We start from the raw sequence: 23,268 nt of genomic DNA, 5'->3' as shown, positions 1-23,268 counted from the left end.
TTGACAAAGAGGGCAATTCTGAACCAATTGCTTGCCAATGATCTTTACATCTACAAAAATTTGGTGTTTGGTTTGTATTATGAAATTTAGAGCGCTACCCCTCTCTTTAACCTGTAGCGAAAACTACATCATCCCAGAACGAGGAGGAATTCTTTGGCAACCCAACAAGTGGTTAGGTAGCAGAACTGCGGGTTCTCGAGAGAAAACTGATGCTTGGCAACTTCCACATGGACCGGCTGGAACTTGGCACAGCACTGTTTTGTTCCTCCGTAGACTTCCAGATGGACCGATTGGAACTTGGTGCAATGCCATTTGGTTCTTCAGTAGTTCCATTGGAGACTTCAGTAGTTCCATTGGAAACTTCAGAGGTATTTCCAGACATCATATTTGATTTCATGCTTCCTGGTTTAATTGCATTTGAAATCTCCTGCAGCTCCTGAAGAGAGAACATCAATTGATAAGCTAGGCACGTCAGGTGTCTCAAGAATTTTTTAATCATATCCACAGCCATACTTGGCATGCCTACATGATCATTTCTAATCATCTAGAAAAAAAAAACAATATGGCTGTACTATCATAAAACTTTAGAATTCGCTCTTCTAATGCAGTTCTAGATTTACATTTTTATCTTATTTAGAAAAATAATAATGGTTGTATGGACAAAAGACCTCGCTCCTTAATGGATACACCTTTTCAACAGTTACTTCGGATCAAGAATATGAAAAGTCCATGCAGAAGCTAATATGCTGTTCCTTCAAATTACTTTAAAGGTTTATTCAGACCTGTAGAACCAGAAGATTGGCTACATCTCTTACTCATCCTACTTTGCTGATTACTTGATGGCTTCATGACCTGGAGACTGTCGGGGTGATGTCACTGCTCACAAACCTGGTAAATGTGGCTCACGTTTTTGTGAGACCACATCACCTTGAAAGTTTCTAGGGCGACAAGTCATCTAAATAGATTGTTGTCTAGCAAGCAAATATTCAGCATCAACATATTTCTTGAGCATATGCTAAATCAGCAGGGCCATTTAAGTAACTAGGATTCAAATGCAAGAAAATATCGGTGAGACTCCACAGGACACAAATTACAAAAATTAGGTCAGTGTTGACTGGTGTCCTGCAGAGTTAAACCTATTTAAATGGTTAAAAACTATACTAGGAAATTGTCATATATAGGGTCGACATATGAATCATTCACTTAAAAAGAGGTCTCCTAAAACTTTATTGTTATTTCTTTTCCCTTCTTTTTTCTACTCGTTTACCCTGCTACACCTATCTTCCATTTCATATTTTTTTCATTAGTGTAATACCTAGACCATAAAGATTACATTTGGTTACTTATGAGGCTTATATCACAGTTATCATTATACCATTAAGCAGAAGAAGATTTAGTACAGAATTATGGATCCACAACCGGCTGAATGCGCAATCAGATTTTTTTTATTTTTATTTTTGTGATTTTTTCTCAAAGAACTTTGCAAGAGAATTAAAAGACAAATCAGGAACATAGCAGGATCTGCAAACCTTTAGGCCTGAAGCTGATACAGCAGTTGATGATCGCAGAATCTGAGAACCATAATTTACAAAGAAATAAGCACCGTGTTAGAGCATTCACAAAAGGAACTAAAGTTAATGCTATAAATGCTCACCCTAGGGCTCTCAAGAGCAATAGACGGCGATGCTGATGATGGTGATGGTGATTCTACTGCTAAAGGTGGCAAAGAACTCGTCTGTTTTGGGATAACCAAGGATTATTAAGATACGAATAGGCAAAAAATTAATAATAATGAAAAACAATCCATAAAGCAGAGAGTAATAAGGCCACCCTTGCCACTACTGAAGAAGTTTGTGGAAGTTCAATAGCTCGATGAGAAGTGGTTGGTGAGTCCTGCAAATTTAAGAGTTTGTTCAAAATCACAGAACATGATGACTAAAAAGCAATTTAGGACCATGCACATGATATACGAGCATCTTTGCTAGTGGTCAGCAAATTTGCAGACAAGCCATGCTGCCACCAGTCATTAATGAAAAAACTACCTAGAGAAAATGATAATTACATGAAGTTGCCAATTTGGACTTGCTGCATCCTTATACCCAATCCTTTTGTTCTTTTACCAAATATGCCCAATCCTTTTGTTTGGGAGCCGATTAACACAGTTAATTTGAAGCATAAATCAATATGTAAAAAAATTACCGGTTGATTGAAAATGACAATGTTATAACTATAGCTAGTTGCGCATGCCAGACTAAAGAGTGACATGTAATAGGCGATCAAACAACATATAAAGGTAACCAAATTGCTTGCCTGAAGAAACTCTTGGTTTCTTCCCTGTTCCAATCTCTCAACAAACTGGCAAAGCTGATAGACTCCTCTGGTCGCAAAGTCCTAATATGGAGTAAATCAACACTGGGAACTAAATCAACAAATGAAAAACAAACAGATGAAAAAGAAAATATTTGGAATACCTGACTTCCCTCTATTCGTCCAAGCTTTGTCTCCTGATGCACAATACAGATCGGAATCAGAATATACTCTAACAGAATAATCTTATTTTCTTCTGATGTAAGATAGATTTAGATCTAAAGAATGCAAATTTAACATAATTACCAGAGTCTGGACAGCACGGTGAACAGATTCAACTTCAGTATGGAACAGACTTAAATCCCCATGCAGTTGTGAGACCTACAGATGCATTTACAAGAGTAACACCCTGCAGACAGGCCACAGCTATTGGAAGGATGACAAGTAACAGGTACAGAAATGAAATGCCTCACCTCACATTTGGTAGCAGCAGCAAGCTCCTTACACTCGTCCAAATTACTGTCTACACGATCCATTCTTGAAGATATCTGTCGCTTGGCAGCCTACAAATCGGTGATCCATAAATTTTAGGTGACTATCATGGTTCAGGAACCAAAGAACAATGATAGAAACAACAATAAGGATAATGCAAATAAATTCAGATTAGAAGGACAAAGGGCAAAAGATTATGGTGGTGATATAATTATCCAAATATCTTGCATATTGTATGGCCAAATGGCAAGAAAAGATCCATTAGCAGATTTCAAAATTATGTGGGCTAATGGCTTATTGCTGTAGTCCATTCTATTCTCATGCTAGAATGCAGTTTAGTTAATTCAAAAAAAGTTTTGAAAGCTCATTGTTCTAGAAACCTTGCCTCAATTTTGGGTGAAAATGAGGATTATAAAAGACAACTATAACTCTGGAGTAATAAGAGCAGATACAAATTATATAACTAGAAAAATAATATTTAATAAGTTTGGTACAATCACAAATAGATATAAATAAATTAAAGAAAGCTTCTGACTTCAGGAGACTAAAAGCTAAACTTTTGTTTATAGAAAAAAAGGCCTTATGAATCCATCAAAATTGCCAAAATCACAAAAAGAACATCAAGTAAAGGGTAAGGAAAAATTCAAAGTATTCAGAAGTACAATTAAATGGATTATCAATCACTTTGACAAATCATTGATGCAGTTGTTGGCCATAATCCAGAAACCCAACCCTTGAACAAGAAATATTCATTAAATATGTTTACAGAGTTGTTAGCTCTAGTGATCATTTGTTGACACAACCATTCATCAGCTTAGATGTTTGCAACAGCATGATGCTTGAACAGGCATGCTTATGTTCTTCAGTAGGTGATTTGAGTGCAAGTGTCAGAAACTCCAATTAAATTTGGCATGCGTCAGGGAACATGATGCTTTAAATTATAAAAAGATGATGGCATGATCTGATGACTGCACTTCTGTGTATACTGATTAAAGCTTAAAAACAAGAATGAGAATGTGATTCTTTTGTTGTCTCTCCTGCAACTATTAAAGGAGGTGGTATGCATTAAAATTTTTTAAAAGAATAGCATGATACCTAGAGAAAGAAGGTAAAGCCCAAATTACTACTTCCAGAAGCAGCAGTACTGCAATCTGCTCTATCATAATATTCCTTTACATTACTCATTGGAGAATAAACATACAACAGAAGATTGCCATGATAACTTGCATATTTCCTCAACTACACTACTCTCATGTGAGGCAGAAAGAAAGCAACAGCAATAGTATGATTAGTCTGTTTAAGTGCGGAAAACAAACATGCTTTGTCTATTAATCAATCAAAAGTAACAGCAACATGATACAACTAGCAGTAGCAATTCGAGCAATTTGAGTTGGTTTTGGGTCATGTTACTTTTGGGTTAACAGATTTGCTCAACCTGAACCAAACCAATTGGTAAATGCATCAGGGAAGCTCATCACTTTCAGCAGGCTGAAATTTTAACATGCTCTAACTACTTTAGACTGTTGAAGACTTCAAGAGGCACTTCAAAGGAGAAGGTAGTAGAAAAGGCATTGACAACGTCAGTGAAGCCACAACATATTGCAGTGAGTTTCATTGTCATATTGCTGTGAGTTCCCTTCTGTCATATTTTCATAAATGTCATCTTCTCCAAGATGACATTTATTCTAGTTCCCTTCACCATGAAGATGACATTGTAGAAAAATGAAGAACACGTTGGAAGATTACACCACTCTGATACCAGTTGACAGGATATGATTGTATTCTCCAATTTGAGAAGAACTGACCTCCGAAGAACAAAGAAGATAACAGAATTTATGAATAAAATATGATAATCTACTGAAAATAATACTATCCATTACCAAGACATAGCCTCCAGGATGTACGAGATGTCATATAGAAATAAATTATGGGATAATTTTTCTCTTTAGACAATTTAAACTCCAAAAAAAAGCTAACTAAAAACACATCTAAAAGTCTCTAAGCATGACTCTTACTACTACTAATAAGCAAAACAGAACTTAAAGATGATAATACAACAAGAAATGATTCCAAACTCAATCTCAAGTAGCAGCCAACAATATACATGAAAGTGAAACTATCTCCAAAAAAATCAAAAAATAAAAAAGAACGTGTCTAGGACTAGCCAAGGTATAAACCCCATGGAGGTTGGTGATTGATCCAGCCTCTTGTAGCTTCTCTGTAACATGAAAACCATGGTAATGATGTTAAGTTTATCTCGATGACCAAGGATTCGGGTCTTGAGCTTGGAAAGAGGTACAATAAAGAAAGATCAAATTCACCAAGTTTAGATTCATCCATTTTAGAAACTCAACTAAAGATAATGATTGTAAGACTCTTAACTAAGTTGTTTAGCCATACTTCCAGACCAACTAAAAATTAATCTGAGCTGGACCAATTTACCTCAGAAAAAAAGAAATTGCAACACATTGTTTTCCCGTTAACTAGTACAAATCAGGTAGACCTGTCAGCTTTGGATTGCAATCCAATCTCAATACACGAGTATTCAGGTTAGTTTTTGGTGACCGAGACAAGCACCAACTTGACTATCAAAATTACTATTCATGCATAACTTATTTAGATATTTTAGCAGATTCATCAACTGTAAACCTCAATTTTGACCTCCATTATGCTGGAAACAAAAGGCAATATGATTCAAACACAGTGTCATATGATTTCAGAAAAAGACATCCTATTTATAATGTTTCGTAATTTAGAGCAAGTTGGAATGAGAAAAGAGTTGTTTAATATTAAACTGACTTTCAGAATATAAATCAAGATAAAATTTAACAATAAAAACGTACTGCAATAGATGATGAAAGTAGCTCCAATTGCTTGCCTACACGAGTGCAAGCATCAGATAAGCCACGCCGTGTCACAAACATCATGTCTGAAAGTTTCCATCCCTATGAGATGCAAAATACTAGCATTTAACTATACAGTTTAATAATGCAAATTCAAATTTCATTCACAACATATCAAATAAGCACCCTGCTGACCAACAGGATCACTGTTAAAAATGAATTTGGTAGAAAGTACAGCATGATGACCCTGTTCAACATTTAACTACCTCATTATGCTGTCTCATTATGTTTCTTTTCAGACTCAAAGATTAGCAATAATCTAGAATCTTCAAAATCATCCAAAAATTTTATGCACAAATAACTTCAATTGATTGGCAAATCAATATCTCACGGCAACCATATGATCCAACACATAAGAAGCAAAACTTTAGGTAGAGGTACTATTCCAAGTGCGACAGTGACATTGTGAATCTGCAATAGTTGCTCTAAAGTGGCACCTTTTGAATATGTTATATACAATTTGAGATTATCACGATTATCTTTTTAGGTCTACTAGGATCCTCCTTCCCATGGTCTTTTGATTTTTATTTAGAATACAAACACAACCTCATTTGTTCATTCAAACTACACTTGCAATCACCCTCTTCTATGTTTGATTTTATTTCTCAACTTCTACTCCAATATATAGCTTATAAAATTCTCTACTGCCACTGTGCACCTTGCATCAAGAAGCAACATTCTTTTTTTCTAAAATTTTATTCAAGAGATTATCTTCAAATATTGCTAATAACCTCGTCAATCAAAGAACCAATCAAGAAGCAATATTCTTCCTCCTCAAAATATCATTCAAAAGATTGTCTTCAGAATTGCTAATTAAGCCCATCAATCAAAGAAACCATCTTTACGCATTCTACCATTTCAATTGTCCAGTCTATACGGAATCACATGTAGTATTAGGATACATGCAAAAAAATTAAATTCCTAGAGACATTATTGAAGAAGGCAGCATCAGGATTACTATGATAAACGAACTCATTTAGTGCTCATCTCTAACTTAAACTTCTATGTCCATTCGTAGTATACATGATAGAATACCTTCCACCATATAAATACATATCCAAGAGCTCCAACAACAATAATGGCTGTTACCCTGTTTCTTCTGGAATCTGCAATTGAAATTCTAAAGGTTAACAGACAAATTAATTGAAATACCATGATCAAAAGAGAACCATAATAAGTTGACCATATTATACAGAAGAAAATAATGCAATAGAAAAACATCTGACATAACTATCAACTATCAGCAGTACGTTCTGCTACTTGAAATAAGGTCCTGAACATTACAAAACATTAGAAACTGATGAAACCCACTAAGATGTGCCAATTTCAACAGAACAGGGAGGAGAAGAATTACTGTCCCTGATTTTGTCTTAGGTAGCAATACCAGAAACTGGACCTGTTCATACCAGTGAACCATTGCCTATACGGGCCCCAGCATGTCGATAGATAATTTGTCACCACAGCCTGAATCAATTCGCCAAAACTAACAGCCAAGGGACTACTCCATCACATTATATCATTAGGTAAGGACTGTGATGGGAATACTAGTAGATTTTTCATTTCAAATGAATTTTGTCAAAACTTCTAATTATGACTAGCTCTAGAAGATCATTCAATCACTACTCCCCTTTTTTTTGGGGTAAATGGTTGGATGGGTGTGATCATAGGGTTGATGCGGTGGGATTGAGGATCCTTCATTCAACTCACTTTTAATTGTTGGGTAAAAGACTACTGAAGATAGCATATGAAGTACATATCTGTTATTTTCTAATACTGAAGACCATTGACTGCAGTTTTCTAGTACACCAACCTTGTTAGGGCAGAAAATACCGGTCCGAGCAAGGACCAGAGGTTAACTAGCATAAATGGGATGGCATACTAAAAAAAGGCAAAATACCATCGAGTATCGGCTAAATGGTTTGACATTCACTACTTTCGGACTATTTTGGTCCAACAGAATGATTCACACCTGATCAAAGGGTTATAGATGAAAGTAATTGCAATCCTTGCTGAAGATCATGCAGCAACATATTATAATTCTGACGTTTTAATGATTTAAGTCATTTGACAATAAAAACCTTATTCCACCATAGAATTTCAATCAAACAGAATTTTGAAATACTTCTAACAGCCTTATTCAATTTAAGAATATAAGATTATTCCAAGTTATCCCAAATTTTCTCTAAAAAATTAAAATGGCATGTAAAATATGTAACATTAGAAATTTTAGCATTCTTCAATTCAGTGACCTTCATCTAGCAAACTTTAGTTCAAGTAATAATGATGCTGCATTTGGCTACTTGTGCAAAATACTAGAAACAAAGTACGAAGAAAATGTCAGAATCAAGCACTGTTCACTCACAAAATCCTTATGATGCAACAACATAAAGCATTTTACATGGTGTCAGTCCAACTTTACTATTTTTAAAATATTGATCATCATGAAACCACATAACCATGTTAAAATAAACTGTATACTGAATTAAGCATATCACACTGCAAAAATAACAAGTTCTATGAGGAGCAGGGAGAATATCTCAACCTGATCCATCACCAGTAACAATTGTAACTGATCTTGATGATGCCAAGAGTTGCAGCTCCTCTCGAAGTGTATTAACCTACAAAAATTAATACACCATCAGCATGGATGCATCCTCCTACGACTGAAAACAACGAAAACTGATGACAGTGTCCATTAGCATTGGACAACATCCAAAACCAAACTCTTCTGTGGAGCATTCTAAGGGTGACACGCAAACCTGAGCTAACAGAGAATCAGTTTGGGGCTTGCTAGTGGACCGAGGGTTGTCTTTATCTTGTTGCAGGTGCTTCGTAAAAACCTGCATAATTAATATTTCGATCATTACAAAAGGACCAGCTGATGACTTCCTGTTAAACGCTTAACATAAAGATAAATCATGGTTGACAGGAGAAGCATTGGTTTATCAGCAATAAGCAAGTAATATGAAGATTAAGAAACTTACCCTGAAAGCACCAGAAAAAAGGTGTGTAATATCAGATAGATTCCTATCCTTCGTAAGCATGGACCCAATTAAACCTGCAAGACAATTAGTTGATCCGACTGCAGAGCAAGAAGAACCGAAACTAACTTGATTCCATGAAACCCCTCGAGATAATTAACAGCACACCGTGCAAATCCTCGACAAAAGAAAGAAGTCAAAGGAAAGGAACCAAGATCACATTCGATCCTATCACCAAAACCAAATTCTTGCAAAGCTTAAGTACTCGTAGAATCAAAACTAGAGCCAATCCCGCGGAAATGACGGCAAATTACAGTGTTTTCCGGGTGGGTGGGTGTGTGAGTGTGTGTGTGTGTGAGAGAGAGAGAGAGAGGGGGGGGGGGGGGGTGGGGTGGGGGGGTTACCCGCTCCGAGGACGATGGTGAGCTTCCCAAGCGCCATGGCCGATTAAAACCCTCACAAAACCACAGAGAACACCTCCGACATCGACTGTTTTCTCTCGAGGGCTCGATTCCAAGTGGGGATCGATCGATAAATAGGGTTTCCTGCTCGATCGCTCGCGACACCCTTCGCCGCTCTCTCCGACGCCTCGACTCCTGAGAGGCGTAAAGACGAAGCCCGTCCGCTGTAACAGAGCACGATTAACAGATGAGGGCTTCCCGAGCACCCGACTTCTCCATGACCATCACGAAACTGCCACGACGGCGTGCGGTCTTAAACATTACCGCTCCCTATAATCGTCGTATGCGAGACTTGAGATCATCCGTTCGATCTTTCCATCGAGCGAATCCTGGCCGGACATCAAGAAAGTCGAGGACACGGTGTGAGTTCTCCTTGGGACAAAACCATTCGCGCTGGATATGAGCAACCCGAACACATACTCGTTCGAGGTAAGGACGCCAACGGTGGGACCCACCGAAGCAAGTCTCCGTTTCCATTTGGTATACCGTTACTTGGTTTTATTTTAAATTTTTATGTTTGGAATTACCATAATCATTTTTTTTATTATTATATATTGGCCCATTAAGTAATATGGGTTAAGAACGAGTCAGTACAGTACAAAGAGGAGGGGTGAATCAATGCAGCGGTAAAAATTATGTCGGTTCAAAATTATGTATACATATATATATATATATATATGTATACATATATATGTATACATATATATATATATATATATGTATACATATATATGTATACATATATATATATGTATACATATATATGTATACATATATATATATATGTATACATATATATATACATACATATATATATTTATAAATACATATATTTTTCTCAGGTAGAAGAATATGCTCGGTGGGACTATAAGAACCATGAACGATATTATTTCATTTACTCCACTCACCTACTCGTGTCCTCCTCCACAAGATGACGATTAAGAAGCTAGCATGGGACCCACCTAACTTGGAAAACGTGGCAGAGTTTGTTGAAAGCGTGGGAGTATATAGTCCTGCACAGATTATGTTCTATGATAAGTTGGTAGGTCCAAATAATGATTTGATCTTAGCCAACAACTAGTTATGTTTTATCCATCATTATCAAATATACTGATGCACATTGCATGCACTAACAAAATGGATTGAATAGGATATTGTTGTATCTATTAATATTTGTGAGATGAGATTATAAATTCTTAGTAGCTGGATTTGACACAATATTATCATATTAATATTTTATGTGATTTAAATTTTTTTGAACGAATATCGTATATTCGTTTTAATAATTTGATCTAAAAAACATAATTTTTTTTATAATGTAATTCTCTAAATATCGATATATATACAAAAGCACAAAAGGAAAAAAAAAATTAGGGTCTTATACAAACATTAGTAAATCAATGTAGATATCGTATTCTTCTATAACCATATTTTCACAAGAACTAGATTGTAAGATATCCATTTTAATCAACATAATTCTCCAAAAATCACTGGAAGTAATACTAACTTTTGTTTCAGCTTCTAATTTGAAAAGAAAAGAGAGCATTTGTACCCAAAACTCAGAAAGATCATTTCTGAATTGGTTTGAGCCTCAATTTACAAGATCCACAAGTAGTCAACTCAAATTAGAAGATCAGGTAAAAGAATGAAATGACCAACAAACTCTTTCGAAATCTATCACAGTAGTTTGCAGGCTGAGTGATGAAATCTGATAACCTCAAGAAGAGGAGCATGTCCAAGTTTTAAACCATGGAAACCATGGACTTTTTGGACATAAAAATGAGAACATTTGTCATCAGTATCATAGTAGAAGAGCACCAAAATCCCCGCACGAACATCTGCCATCCGTGAACCTGTGTAGCCGCTTACTATCCCTTACGATGATCTCTCTTTTGGTTAGAATTGAGAAGAACTTCACAGAATTATGACAGTCCCTGCACATTGTGATATTCTTGACAACCCTTATGGTCGTACCCTCTGTCGTATTTATCAGTCCAAAGGCAATAGCCAATCTTTCACTATGGTGTGTAGCAGCAGCGGAACCAACTGAGTTTTCTTCATCTTCTTTGTCAGACAACTCAACACTCTTGTAAGGTACATATCCCAGACATGTTGCTTTCTGGAGCAAGCTCTCCAACAATGCATACATCTCCGCACTCTGTGGGTGGGATCTATCATTAGCCCTGAAGAAATAGACTTTGTCTTTGATGCTAATCCAGCTCCTGTCTCTGATGCTGCCAATGTTCTCATTTTTCATCACCTTTCTCACTCTTGAAACGTCCTGCCATCTCTCAGCTGATATATACATATTCAACAACAATATGTACGTCTCGATCCCTTTAGGTTTGAGCTCTAGCAGCCTCTCAGCTGCATAGAATCCTAGATCCACGTTACCATGGCTTCGACAACCAGCAATCAGGATCGACCATATTATCTCATTTGGCTCAAAATTCATTTTCTTCACAAAAGCAAAAGCATCCTCCAATCGTCCCTGCCTCACAAACATATCAACCATACAAGCATAATGGTCCATGACAGGCTTGATACCATATTCATTCTTCATCATGTTGAAATAGTACTCAGCCTCATCAACCATGCCTGCATGACTACAGGCAGACAACACACCAACAAATGTGATTTGGTTAGGCCTTACACCAACCAACCTCATGTCCTCGAAAAGCTGTATTGCTTCCTTGGAACGGCCATGCTGGGAGTAGCCAGTAAGCATAGAAGTCCAAGATATCAAGGTCCTTGTTGACATCTCCACAAATGCTTTGGTCGCATCGTCGATGCAACCACATTTGTTGTACATATTCACTAGCGCACTGCTGACGACTACATCTGACAAATACCCGCTTTTGATGGTCTGAGCATGAATTTGTTCCCCTTGTTCTATGGCCAGAAGACCACTGCAAACAGTAAGAATACTTGAAAAGCTGTACAGATCAGGTTTCATTCCTGATCGATTAAGCTTCTGAAACACTTTAAGCGCTTCAAAGCCACTATGATGGGCTGCCATATCATCCTTCGCCAAATTCATTATTTGAGCATGTCCTGCAATCATCGCATTCCATGTAATCAGGCTAACTGTGTCCATCTCATTGAACAATCTCCTCGCCTCATTAATCTCCTCGCATTTTAAATACAAATACATGATCGAATTCTTTACAGGAAGCTGTGATTCACACCCAAACTTGATGCAGAAAGAGTGGATTTGCTTTCCAAGACTGAGATCCTGTAACATGCAGCACAAGCTGAGAGCACTGGTCAATGTGTACTCATTCGGCTCAACATCTTCCGAAAGCATATCGGCAAACAATGTCACGCCCAATTCGGTATCACCATTATCACCACAAGCAGATATGATGGACGTCCAAGATATCACATTCTTGTCGGGGATTCTTCGAAATGCTTTCACCGAAGACTCCAAGCTGCCGCATTTAGAGTACAAGCTGCAAAGCGAGTTGCCCATGCTTGTTTCGGACTCGATCCCGTACTTGACCATATATCCATGAACTTGCCTGCCGAGCTCAATCGAGTACCGAGCACAACATGCGCTCAGAACAGCTCCTAGCGTATAGTTCGTAGGATAACACCCTGATTCCAGCAACCGAACAAATACCAGAATCGCATTCTCAGGCTCTGAATTGCGAACGTAACCAGTGATCAATGCGGTCCAAGTGACAACATTCCTCCGAGGTAATGTATCAAAAAGCTTACGGGCATGATAGGGGGCACCACATTTCATATACACATCGACGAGAGATGTCGATACGAAGGCCTCCTCATGAGTGCCGGTCTTTATAATATGGGCATGGATAACTTGTGCATCAGGGAGTGACCTGGTTTCGACGCATTGTTGCAGAAAGGGAACATAAAAGGCCGACTCGACGCCGGTTCCCTCTCTTAGCAGGGCGAGGGCTTCTCGCGCGTCAAGAGGCTGCACCGACGCCTCCCAGCTACCGTCCGCCGTCGGGGGACTTCTCTGGTAGGACAGCCTCTGCATCAAAATGCCATTTTTACACTTGAATTATGGGTTGCCACAGCAGTCAGTGGCAATGATATAGATGAGGGGGCAGTAGGCAAGCAGATGATGATGATGATGATTACCTTTTCGAGGGGAACAGATGCGGGAGAGAGCTTTCGGACGTCGGCGTCGAGCTTGTGGGGGGTGCCACTGATGGCAAGAGACGGCAGAGACGCCATTGAAGAGAGGAGGAAGCGGAGGAGGATGGCATAGTGTTAGAGTGGCATTTTGGAGAAAGCGGGCTTGGTTGGCTTGCTCCCTCACTCACATCTTTCCCTTGTTATGTGGTGTGGAAGGGGGATAAGGAACGTGAGCTTGTGGTGGTGGAGTGAAGACAGTAGTAACCTTCTGCTTAGTATTTATTACATGCACATTGTGATTGATGGAGAACGTTCATGTGATTGACACTCTCAATCCCAAAGGATATTTTATTATTTTATTTTTGTTTCAGAAAACAATTATTATATTTTTTTTATTAATATTACTTGATTCATTTCCACATCTTTTATACTAACCAACTAATCTACATATCTCTCATAGAATGTTCACATCATTCAAGTTTTGCTTTTTCTTGGGCCTAAATTTTGAAGGGAAATAAAATACAAAAGCAAAAACGTTTTTGTTATAATCTTAACTGAAACAAGAAAGCAAAAGCAGAAATTATTCGTCGTTTTTTTTATTTAAAGAAAAAGGCTAATAAGAAAACCGATTAGATCAAACCGAGAGATTTGGTTTAGTCGAACCTAATCAAATTGATGAATTGGTTCGACCTAACCGATTCATTAACTTCCCAAAACTAATTATTATTATTATTATTATTATTGACTAGAAATAAGCTTTAAGTTTTTGAGTACGTGAAGAAGCTAAATGGTCTTAAACAGGCGGCGGTCTGCTGTGAGGAGCCACCGACTCCATCAGCTCCTCGGCTTCGTTCTCTCCGGACATTTCCTCGAGCGACTTCCCCTTTGGTTCTGGAACCAAGAAGGTGAAGACGAGGCCCAGAAGATTGCAGGCCGCCAGCACGAAGAGCGCGTTCCGCACGCCGATGCCGGCCGGGTAGCCCTTGTCCCTCTTCGCCGGGTCCCTGCTCTGCGCCGCGTACAGGAACCCGAACGCGCCCACCATGGCCCCGGCCTTGCCCGCGGCTGCAGAGATGCCGTGACACGTGGACCGCAGCCTCGCGGGGAAGATCTCCGCCGGCACGATGAAGGTGGTGCTGTTGGGCCCGAAGTTGGCGAAGAAGAAGGTGAAGGCGTACACGACGACGAAGCCGATGTGGTTGCCCTTGGTGGTCCAGTGGTGATAGGGGATGGCCAGGCCGAGCATGAAGACGGTCATGAAGAAGAATCCCATGATCTGGATGGCGAACCGGCCGATGATGTCGATGAAGGCCACGGTGAACCAGTAGCCCGGAACGGTGCCGCAGAGCGCGATGAGCGTCTGCGCCCGGGCGATCCGGAACACCTCCTCGATGGCATTCATGGTCGCCGCCTTGGGAATCCAGTTGATGGCGCTGAAGATGTCCTTCTGGAACAGGTTCTGGCTGTAGAAGGCGATGTCGAGGAGGAACCAGGTGGTGGCGGTGCCGACGAGGTGGAGGCCGTGGCGGCGGGCAAACTCTCTGGAGAAGAGGCCGAAGCTGTTGGCCTCCTCCCTGGCGGCTTCGTTCTGCTCCACCACGATCTCCACCTGGAGGACCTTCGACATGTCGGCGGCCGCCTGCTTCGCGTTCTTGGCCACCAGGGCGGTGTACCGCGCGGTCTCGGGCATCTTCATCCGCCAGTAATACGTCAGGGCCGCCGGGAGGGCGCCAAGCATGAGGATTATACGCCAAATGTAGTCGGCCTCCGGCACGGTGGAGCCGGCACGGTCGACGGCATAGGCCGGCGCGTCGAAGCGGCTCTTGAAGGCGGCAGAAACGACGATCGCGACGATGCCGCCGGCGAGGATCCCGAAGCCCTGCATGGCGAAGACGGCGGCGATGAAGGCGCCGCGAGTCTTCTTGTTGGCGTACTCCGACATGATGGTGGCGGAGAGGGGGTAGTCGCCACCGATGCCGAATCCGAGCCAGAAGCGGAAGAAGCAGAGGGTGGCCATGACGCCCTTGGCGGTGTGGCCAAAGGAGAGCCCGGAGGCGACGGAGCAGATAACCATCATCGTAAGGGTCATGCCGTAGACTTTCTTCCGGCCGAGCTTATCCCCGAGCCACCCGAAGAAGAGCTGGCCGGAGAGGGTGCCGCAGAAGGCGACGCCGTTCACGGCCGCGGACACGTTGGGCGGGAGCGTGCCGGGGGAGGCCGAGCTGGCGTCAAAGTAGTATATGCGGCCGAGGAGCTTGGTGACGAGGGAGATGCAGAAGAGGTCGTAGGCGTCGGTGAAGAAGCCCATGCCGGCGATGACGATGGCCGTGAAATGGTACCACTGCGTCTTGGCGACGTCGAGAGCGTTGAGCACTTGGAGCTGCTCCCCGGCCATTGTTGCCGTGCTTTCCCTACGCCTCCTTCTCAGCCAAACACTTTCGAGGATGGCAGACCTTCTACTCCTTGTCGGCACAGATCTTTCACCCCTTGATGGTGATGACTCGAGGGAAGGAGACCCCAATTTATGGAAGAGATGACCGACTCCTCACTTAAGTCGAAAACGTATTCGCACCCTAACTCGATCTCGTTCTTGGAAAACAGAGGACCGAAAACCTATGGTAATTTTATGGTAATTTTATAACAACTATAATTTTGAAGGAAAATTATTTGAGGAAGAAAAAATAGATATGTTTTTATTTATAAAATTATTTTATAATAATATAGAAAATTTTAGTAATTGGAGATGCGGGGTATCGATCCCCATACCTCTCGCATGCTAAGCGAGCGCTCTACCATCTGAGCTACATCCCCGTATTATCTTAGGATAGGTTAGAATAACTAAGTACGCGATATAATCTGGCTATCAAGTACAGATCCCGTGATCCGACGGTCAACAGAGGCGCGCTCCCCAGCCAATCGCCAACGTTATTCCGCCCGCGACTCACGTTTCCGCAACCGAGGCCGTGTGGGTTCTAGCCGACCACATGTCTCACGTGTCTAGTCGAAACGAGGAGGCTAACGCATCTCACCCTTTCCCGGCCACATGCTCCAAACCCTAGAAAAAGGAACCGGAAGGTGGGAGAGAGACGCGCGCGCCCCCAAGCAACGAGCAGTTCCTTCCTTCCCCGCCCTTCGGACGTGTAGCAGACCGCTCCCTGTAAGGTAGCCTGTCCCGCCCTACCCTCGCCTTCGTCCTCGCATCTATCCTCCCTGCCGGCGGCATTCGGATCCGTTGCTAGGGTTTCACCGGACCTCCCTCGAGCTTACCCCTCGCAAAATGGCCGTCCAGCCGTCGGTCGCCGGCCGATCCCCGTTGTCGGCTCAAGTGGTAGGGGATTCGTCTCTGTTTTGTCTTGCCTCTCTTTCTTGTCTCGATGCTGTCTGTGACTTGAAGGCTGGTGGTGCAGGTGGGGAACGCGTTTGTTCAGCAGTACTACCATATCCTTCATCAGTCGCCCGAGCTGGTCTACCGGTTCTACCAGGAGAGCAGCAAGCTCGGCCGGCCGGATGCCCATGGCGCCATGAGCTTGATCACCACCACCGAGGTGAGTGTACAAAAAAGGCTCGAATTTTCAGTCGGGTTGCACGCTTCTTTTCAAGGATGGAATCTTGCAGCTGAGAGTTCTCATTTTTAATGACATGAACTGATTGTTGAACGGGATGCAGGCGATCAATGAGAAGATATTGTCTATCGGCTTTGTTAGAGTGGAGACGAAATCGGTGGATGCCCAAGAATCTCTTGGCGGTGGGGTGATTGTTCTTGTGACCGGGTTCCTCACTGGAGAGGACACTGTTAAGAGAGACTTCACCCAGTCTTTCTTTCTTGCTCCCCAGGACAAGGGTTACTATGTCTTGAATGACATATTTAGGTTTGTGGAAGAGGCAGACAACCAGCCAGAGCACCAAGGCTTGGTGAATGGTACTAGTGCACCACATGTACCGGAGCATGGTTTGTCTTGCAAAGACCTTGCGGTTCTCATGTCTTTTTGACTGCTTTATTTGGAAATATCAAGGCTTATTGCTTTTGACTTGCAGGTTCCCCAACACAAAAGGAGCAGCACGCCCTGGAACAAACGTCCCCATCGGCAGTAGAAGATGAGGGCGTGAGCGAGGTGGAAGTCTATAATCCTTCAGACAATGGGGAGGTAGTAGAAGAGGAAGAACCCATGGGGGAGGTGATTAATGAAGCTCCAAACACTTGTCAAACAGCAGTGGTTGAATCACGTGCTGTGACGACCCAAGAAGAGTTGCCAAAGAAATCATATGCTTCAATTGTAAGTGTCTAATTTGAACATACATCATAATGCCAATTCAGTCATGCATGCTACATGTGACAACTTAAGCGTGTAGCTGTTATAGTCTCAGGGCATTCCCACTTGTTGATAAAATTAAACAAATAGAGTTGATATGAGTGTCTTTGTTTGTTTATCCAACTCTGTTTTAGCAAGCAACATATTGATGCCAATTGGTAATCCTTGCAACACTCCTTATAGCTTGAAACCTATCATCAAATTTGTCTTAAGGCTAATTATGCCAATTGGTAATCTATGTAACACTCCTTTTAGCAAGAAACCTATGATCAAATTTGTCTTAAGACTAATTAGTAAACTATCTTTTCTATATTAAAGCCTGAGCATTATAGATAGATAATAGTGTCATAAACTTGATGCCTTTCAGATTAAATGATCATGATGTGAAACTTGGCATTAATTGTATACTTAAACTCATGGGTGATTTTTTGGGCAGTTTAGTGGTATGACCGTTATTCCCTTATCTTCCTCTCTATGTGAACAGATGATGCAACACCAATTATGTAATATCATGAGTTGAAATTGGACTATGCAGCATATCTACATTCGAGGACTTGAAGCAAAGTTTGCAGCACAATCTGTCATAGAAGTTTTTATTTGGAAGTACAACACAACTTTATTGAGGATACATTGAATTTTCTAACTAACAATTCAGCCAACCTATAAATAGATAATAAGTTCTTGTGTTGTTAGCTGAACCATGTTAGAAGAATCTAGTTGTGAAAATATCTTGTTGGATTATGGATGCAGGTGAAAATATTAAAAGGTAGTTCTTCTGCATTTGTTCCAGCACGTATTCCTTCTAGGCCTACATCGATTAAAGCAGAGTCACAGGCACTCCCTACTCCAGCAGCTGATGTGCCTGCATCCAGTTTTAATGCTGCAGAAAGCAGCATTATGCAAGAGGCAGAGGGTAATAATGCTTCTGTATCAAGCTAAAAATTCAATTTCTCAACTGCATGATAACTATCTGTTTTGATTTATATCCCTTATATGCTTCTTTACAGCTGATGGTTATTCCATATATGTGAAAAATTTACCTTTGGATGCAACCCCTGCTCAACTTGAAGAGGAGTTCAAGAAGTTTGGTGCCATCAAGTCCGGTGGCATACAAGTTAGAAGTCATAAGGTTCTCTTTTATTTCCTGTTCTTTGATATGATTTCAATTCACCTACCACTTCTAATTTGAAGTATTCTCAAAAACTAATTTTGAATCATCTGCAGCTGCAAGGTTTCTGTTTTGGTTTTGTGGAGCTTGAGGCTGTTAGTGCTGTTCAAAGTGCAATAGAGGTATAACTATATATGTCTTGTTTGTTCACTGCATGCTGCCTAAACAATGACTAACATTGTTATCGAGTAAAATTTAGACTGTATCCATGAAGTATCAATCCAGTTCCTATCCAAGAAGAGCTAAGTGTTCAGAATCTGGCTAGAGGGTACTGAATACAAACCTGTTTGTGCACTGAAAGTTTAACACATACTAAGATGGATATGAGGTTCTAAACTTGATCTTTGGTTTGCAGTCAATTGTCATGTAGGTTGTACATCAAGTCGAACAATTTATACTACGCATGTCTTTTTTGGATCATGCTTATCAAATATTCCAAGTGACAATCATGTTTGTTTATTTATTTCTACAAAATGCATGTAGTTAATATTAACTTACTGGAATTTTCAGTTTCCATGTATGGATTTGCTTGCATCCCTAGACTAATAGATTAAACATGTTTATGACTTAATGATCTGTACGCAACACCTGATAACTTCATGGGATCCATGGTGGAGGCCCAGAAGCATTAGCTTGTATTTAGGTTGGTGGTCAGGCTGTTAGTATCCACTGAAAGCTTTAGATATGAGTGGCAATCTCAGCAGAGTATAGGTTACTAGTTCTGGTGATCCTTGCCAACTTCCTTTATGGTTCTGTTTCTTTGATGAAAGTTAAAGGTACAATTTGTATTAATAACTGATTTTGCTCAATTTATGTGATTAATTTTCTATGTAGTTCTTTATCTTTTTGCCAGCGCTGGTTGTCATTATGATTACATTGTGCAATTTGTTGGAGGCTTAAATCTGCGTTCTAGTTTCTATGCTTCTTGTACCTTGTGAATCTAATTTAGTTCTGTGTGGTTATTTTGCTTATGTTTATCTTTTTCTGTTTTAGCACCTTTGGCTTTCTTGCTTGCCTCATTGATTTTTTTTTTGGGGTTTTGTAGGTATACTGTGAAACTTCTCCTAGGGACTTTTTAGCATGGCTTGTATTGCATCTTCCTGAGAAACTGATGTGACTCAGTTTCATCAAGTTGAAGCCTAGAAAAATTATTTTCTATTTTTAGTGATTTTCGTATGTATTTTAGCTTATTTTTTAATTGGCCCAGCTTTTCTATATCTAAATGATTTTTAGTGATTGGTCTATTCTAAAATGATATGTATTGATTTAAGTTTTAGCTTATTAGTAAGCTGGTTAATTAGCTTAAGTTGTGCTTTATCTTCACGTTCCTATTCAAGAGTGACTTCGACCTTTTTATATCATGATGGTGCTTTTATATAATAGCTAACATCTGGCAGTTTAGCCTTTTTATTCTCTTGATTCTCATTGCTCTGTATACCTGTGTCCCAAAACAGGATAGTTTGCAAGCAGCTATGAACCAATGGAGTGTAGGAATGATGGTATATTAGGTAGATATTCTTAGTGATTATGCCCAAAAGAATTATTTTGACCATTTCAAACAGCATAACTGGTATAACAAGGATTTCTGTGAAAACTTAGTCAAGTTATAGAGAACTGAGAACGAGGAATTACTGAAGTTTTGTCCCTGCAACTATCGTTTACCATGTTTGGGAATTAACAAAAAGGATGGTGCAATTTTGAGTAGATTGTTGGACCTCGGTTGGTTGCTGGGATTGCCTAGAAGATGATGTCTGCTTAAAATGCTATATTTTGCCTTTTTCGAAAAGCTCCTTTTGAGTGTTTCTGCTGCGTCATAATACCTACGTTTCAGGGTTAAACTGAGCTTCCATGTTTATGGAATACTATCTATTAAGATTTTAATTAATATTTGATGTAGTTTGCACAAGTGCCTAAAGGAATCTTACAGTCAACACTGAATAGTTCTGGTAAATTGTGGGGTGTCAGTTTTGACTTGCAAATATCTGATGGATTTAAGTATATATCATTATTGATAAGAAAAAGGGAACTCTAATAAGCTTTGTTAGCTATGGTTTAGTCAGTTAGCAAGTGAGTATGCATCATGAAAAGTATGGTAAATTGCTATTGTAATCCTGGAAGGGTATAATGTTGTCATTATGGCTATCAAAATTAGTTTGAAATGGTTGTCCTTACAGATAAATTTAATTCTTATTTGTAAAATTTAGCATATGCCATATAGTCTCTCAGTATAACTAATTTATCTAGGTATAGAACCATGACAACGACTGATGCTTAATCAGAATCAGTTGTTAGAAAGGGGAGAATTTTTTATACAGTGGTGAAGCCTCAAGTGAAGTGGTATCTTATTCTATGTATTTATCAATTCCCATAATAAAAGAATATGTGGAACTGATGGAAGCTGGTCAGAATAACCATTTATGGGATCAGAGTACTTGTATAATTATTCAAGATTGAGAAAGAAATGTTTGTATTGATTATTTTCTTCAAATTGCAGGCCTCACCCGTAATAATTGGTGGTCGCCAAGCTTATGTTGAGGAAAAGAGGACTACTGGTTCACGAGGCAAGTTTTTGACTCTATTCTAGGCCTGTGCATGGATAGCTTATTCTTTACTTTCTCTCTGTTCATTCTTAATTTAGTTAGTTTTCTTTTCAATTGTAATGTAAACGTAAGTGGAGTTTTCCAGTAATTCTTGTTTTCACCATCAGCACAGTAAGCGGTTCATTATAAGTTTAGTTATTTTGCTTTATCTTGCACTTCAAACTGCAACACTGGTCACTGATGGTGAATGGCCTCAACCCTTTAATTTTCAATTTGATAGTGACTATATTGTCTATATTCCAGTAAATCACTCCAATATTTGATTTCTGCAGTTAGCAACAGAGGAAGATTTGCACCTGATAGAGGGGGTGGGTTCTACAATGATGGGAGAGGACGTGGTTACTATGGTGGTGGGAGGGGTTATGGTAGAGGGGATTACAATGCTCGACCTGATTTTGGAAGTAGAGGTGGGGGTAGGGGAAGATCTTCAAATCGCAGAAGTGATGTTGGGTACCAGAGGGTTTGAGCACATGGATCTGAGTAGTGATTCAGCACTGTTTCATCAGCCATTACGGGTTGCACAAAAATTGAATCACCAGGATTGCATCGGTGGTATTGCGGTTTCAAGTGAGCAAGAATTTAAGAGCATTTTATAGGATGGGAAGTCTTCTTTTGTTTTTTCATACTATTTTTGCTAGCGACACTACATGGAACAAAATTTTAAAGGTGACTGTAGAGTATGATACCATGAGAATGTTATTTGAGGGCTACAAGTTGCTATATTTCCTCCTTTTCATAATGCCTTAATGTAGTTTTTGATTCTCTTTGTAATTTTAATGTAGTAGGATTACTGTTCTCTACCCTCTTTGTTATTAATGGATCTCAGCATGTGTGACTATTGAAAATTATTTTTAAATTGTTGATTTGGTCGGAAGTAATAGTACAATTGTTTTGTTTCGTTGATGTGGTCAGAAGTAGTATAGCAATGTTTTCTTTCAAGTGGCATTGTGGAGCCTGGTTGTCTTATTGATCTTTACTTAATATTATCTCGGAGATCTTGTAATGTTGTAACCCCCTTTAGGTGTATGTAGTCTATGTTCATGAATTGCTGTGTTTTCCAGATAATTTTTGGTATCTTGATGCAAAATATATTTAGAGCAGTTAGAAAAGGATGCAAAGATAAGTATATATATGTATATACATACATACATACATACATACATATACATTTATATATACATATATATACACATGTTTTTGTTTTCAAGAAATTTCTACTTGAATATATAAGAAGCTTGGGACCTCATCGCTTTGTTGTTGTTTGCAGCATAAACTTGTGTGGTGTTAGTTAAAAAAATCATCTTCTTGTTCTTTATTTCTCATATTGATGTTGTTTGCAGCATAAACTTGTGTGGTGTTAGTTAAAAAAATCATCTTCTTGTTCTTTATTTCTCATATTGATGTTGTTGTATGCTTCTTCTTTTTTTTTCTTTTACATGGTACGGATGTACTCTATGAGTACTTGAGTTAAATGTGGATTAGGCTAAGAAATGTCAGGTGAGCAGTGGCAATTTTTCTTGAGCAACCTGCCATTGTTTTCTCGGATTTATTAACTGCTACTGTGCATTTTTTAAGATCCAGTTGCATATGATGTGATGGAGTTTTACATCCTCTGTCAGGTGACTGACTATCTATCTTTTATGTGTACTTGTAATAGAACAACCATAAGTAAGCCCTAAACCTGAGCATATTATTACTACTGTGTGAGAGCTTCTTTTACATGGATTTCCATCTTTCTATTACTTACTGCATCAATCAATCTTATTTCTATGTTTTCCTCACTGAATACAGAAATTTGAGTACATGATGATAGGACCAATGAAAGCCTAGTTTAGATAGTATAGAATCTTCATCAATTGTTAGGACATAAGTCATCCAATGTTATCAGCATTGCTGAAATTTGACATTTTTAGACATGTTTTCTGTGTACAAACTTTTT

General features: G+C 39.6%; 4 protein-coding genes and 1 non-coding gene across 5 annotated transcripts; 1 reads left to right on the top strand and 4 right to left on the bottom strand.

The window, feature by feature from the left end:
• Window positions 1-9,375, bottom strand: LOC103977111 (uncharacterized). Its single transcript, XM_018823851.2, has 14 exons — window positions 9,088-9,375; window positions 8,687-8,760; window positions 8,462-8,542; window positions 8,245-8,320; window positions 6,738-6,808; window positions 5,643-5,744; window positions 2,781-2,870; window positions 2,614-2,688; window positions 2,472-2,504; window positions 2,311-2,391; window positions 1,831-1,893; window positions 1,655-1,735; window positions 1,530-1,571; window positions 1-436 (listed from the first exon to the last, which is right to left on the bottom strand). Exons 1-14 carry the CDS (start codon window positions 9,122-9,124, stop codon window positions 173-175), a joined length of 1,170 nt encoding a protein of 389 aa, XP_018679396.2. The 5' UTR covers window positions 9,125-9,375; the 3' UTR covers window positions 1-172.
• A 1,407-nt stretch (window positions 9,376-10,782) lies between these two features.
• Window positions 10,783-13,515, bottom strand: LOC103977110 (putative pentatricopeptide repeat-containing protein At5g52630). The gene is made up of 2 exons (XM_009392530.3): window positions 13,255-13,515; window positions 10,783-13,144 (listed from the first exon to the last, which is right to left on the bottom strand). The coding sequence occupies exons 1-2, from the start codon at window positions 13,348-13,350 to the stop codon at window positions 10,946-10,948; spliced, it is 2,295 nt and encodes a 764-aa protein (XP_009390805.2). The 5' UTR covers window positions 13,351-13,515; the 3' UTR covers window positions 10,783-10,945.
• A 306-nt stretch (window positions 13,516-13,821) lies between these two features.
• LOC135606807 (probable inorganic phosphate transporter 1-8) lies at window positions 13,822-15,831 on the bottom strand. Its single transcript, XM_065098077.1, has one exon. It carries the CDS (start codon window positions 15,644-15,646, stop codon window positions 14,045-14,047), a length of 1,602 nt encoding a protein of 533 aa, XP_064954149.1. The 5' UTR covers window positions 15,647-15,831; the 3' UTR covers window positions 13,822-14,044.
• A 158-nt stretch (window positions 15,832-15,989) lies between these two features.
• Window positions 15,990-16,062, bottom strand: TRNAA-AGC (transfer RNA alanine (anticodon AGC)). Its single transcript has one exon. It is a non-coding gene; the product is annotated as a tRNA-Ala (tRNA).
• Window positions 16,063-16,241: 179 nt separating this feature from the next.
• Window positions 16,242-22,129, top strand: LOC135606806 (nuclear transport factor 2-like). The gene is made up of 9 exons (XM_065098076.1): window positions 16,242-16,579; window positions 16,659-16,796; window positions 16,918-17,200; window positions 17,287-17,525; window positions 18,312-18,474; window positions 18,569-18,690; window positions 18,786-18,851; window positions 21,224-21,290; window positions 21,602-22,129. The coding sequence occupies exons 1-9, from the start codon at window positions 16,529-16,531 to the stop codon at window positions 21,793-21,795; spliced, it is 1,323 nt and encodes a 440-aa protein (XP_064954148.1). The 5' UTR covers window positions 16,242-16,528; the 3' UTR covers window positions 21,796-22,129.
• Window positions 22,130-23,268: the final 1,139 nt, after the last annotated feature.

Source organism: Musa acuminata, chromosome BXJ2-3 (assembly GCF_036884655.1).
Source record: "Musa acuminata AAA Group cultivar baxijiao chromosome BXJ2-3, Cavendish_Baxijiao_AAA, whole genome shotgun sequence".
Lineage (NCBI taxonomy): Eukaryota > Viridiplantae > Streptophyta > Magnoliopsida > Zingiberales > Musaceae > Musa > Musa acuminata.
Note: the sequence above shows the minus strand (reverse complement) of the source record. Positions and strands in the feature narration are given on the sequence as shown.

Coding starts and splice junctions, on each gene's coding strand:
- LOC135606806 (XM_065098076.1), top strand. CDS start 16,529: ATGGCCGTCCAGCCGTCGGTCGCCGGCCGATCCCCGTTGTCGGCTCAA. Junction 17,526..18,311: donor AGAAATCATATGCTTCAATT/GTAAGTGTCTAA, acceptor TTATGGATGCAG/GTGAAAATATTAAAAGGTAG. Junction 18,691..18,785: donor TACAAGTTAGAAGTCATAAG/GTTCTCTTTTAT, acceptor AATCATCTGCAG/CTGCAAGGTTTCTGTTTTGG.
- LOC135606807 (XM_065098077.1), bottom strand. CDS start 15,646: ATGGCCGGGGAGCAGCTCCAAGTGCTCAACGCTCTCGACGTCGCCAAG.
- LOC103977110 (XM_009392530.3), bottom strand. CDS start 13,350: ATGGCGTCTCTGCCGTCTCTTGCCATCAGTGGCACCCCCCACAAGCTC. Junction 13,145..13,254: donor CATCTGTTCCCCTCGAAAAG/GTAATCATCATC, acceptor ATTTTGATGCAG/AGGCTGTCCTACCAGAGAAG.
- LOC103977111 (XM_018823851.2), bottom strand. CDS start 9,124: ATGGCGCTTGGGAAGCTCACCATCGTCCTCGGAGCGG. Junction 6,809..8,244: donor TGTTACTGGTGATGGATCAG/GTTGAGATATTC, acceptor TTTCAATTGCAG/ATTCCAGAAGAAACAGGGTA. Junction 2,871..5,642: donor TACTTTCATCATCTATTGCA/GTACGTTTTTAT, acceptor ACCGATTTGTAG/GCTGCCAAGCGACAGATATC.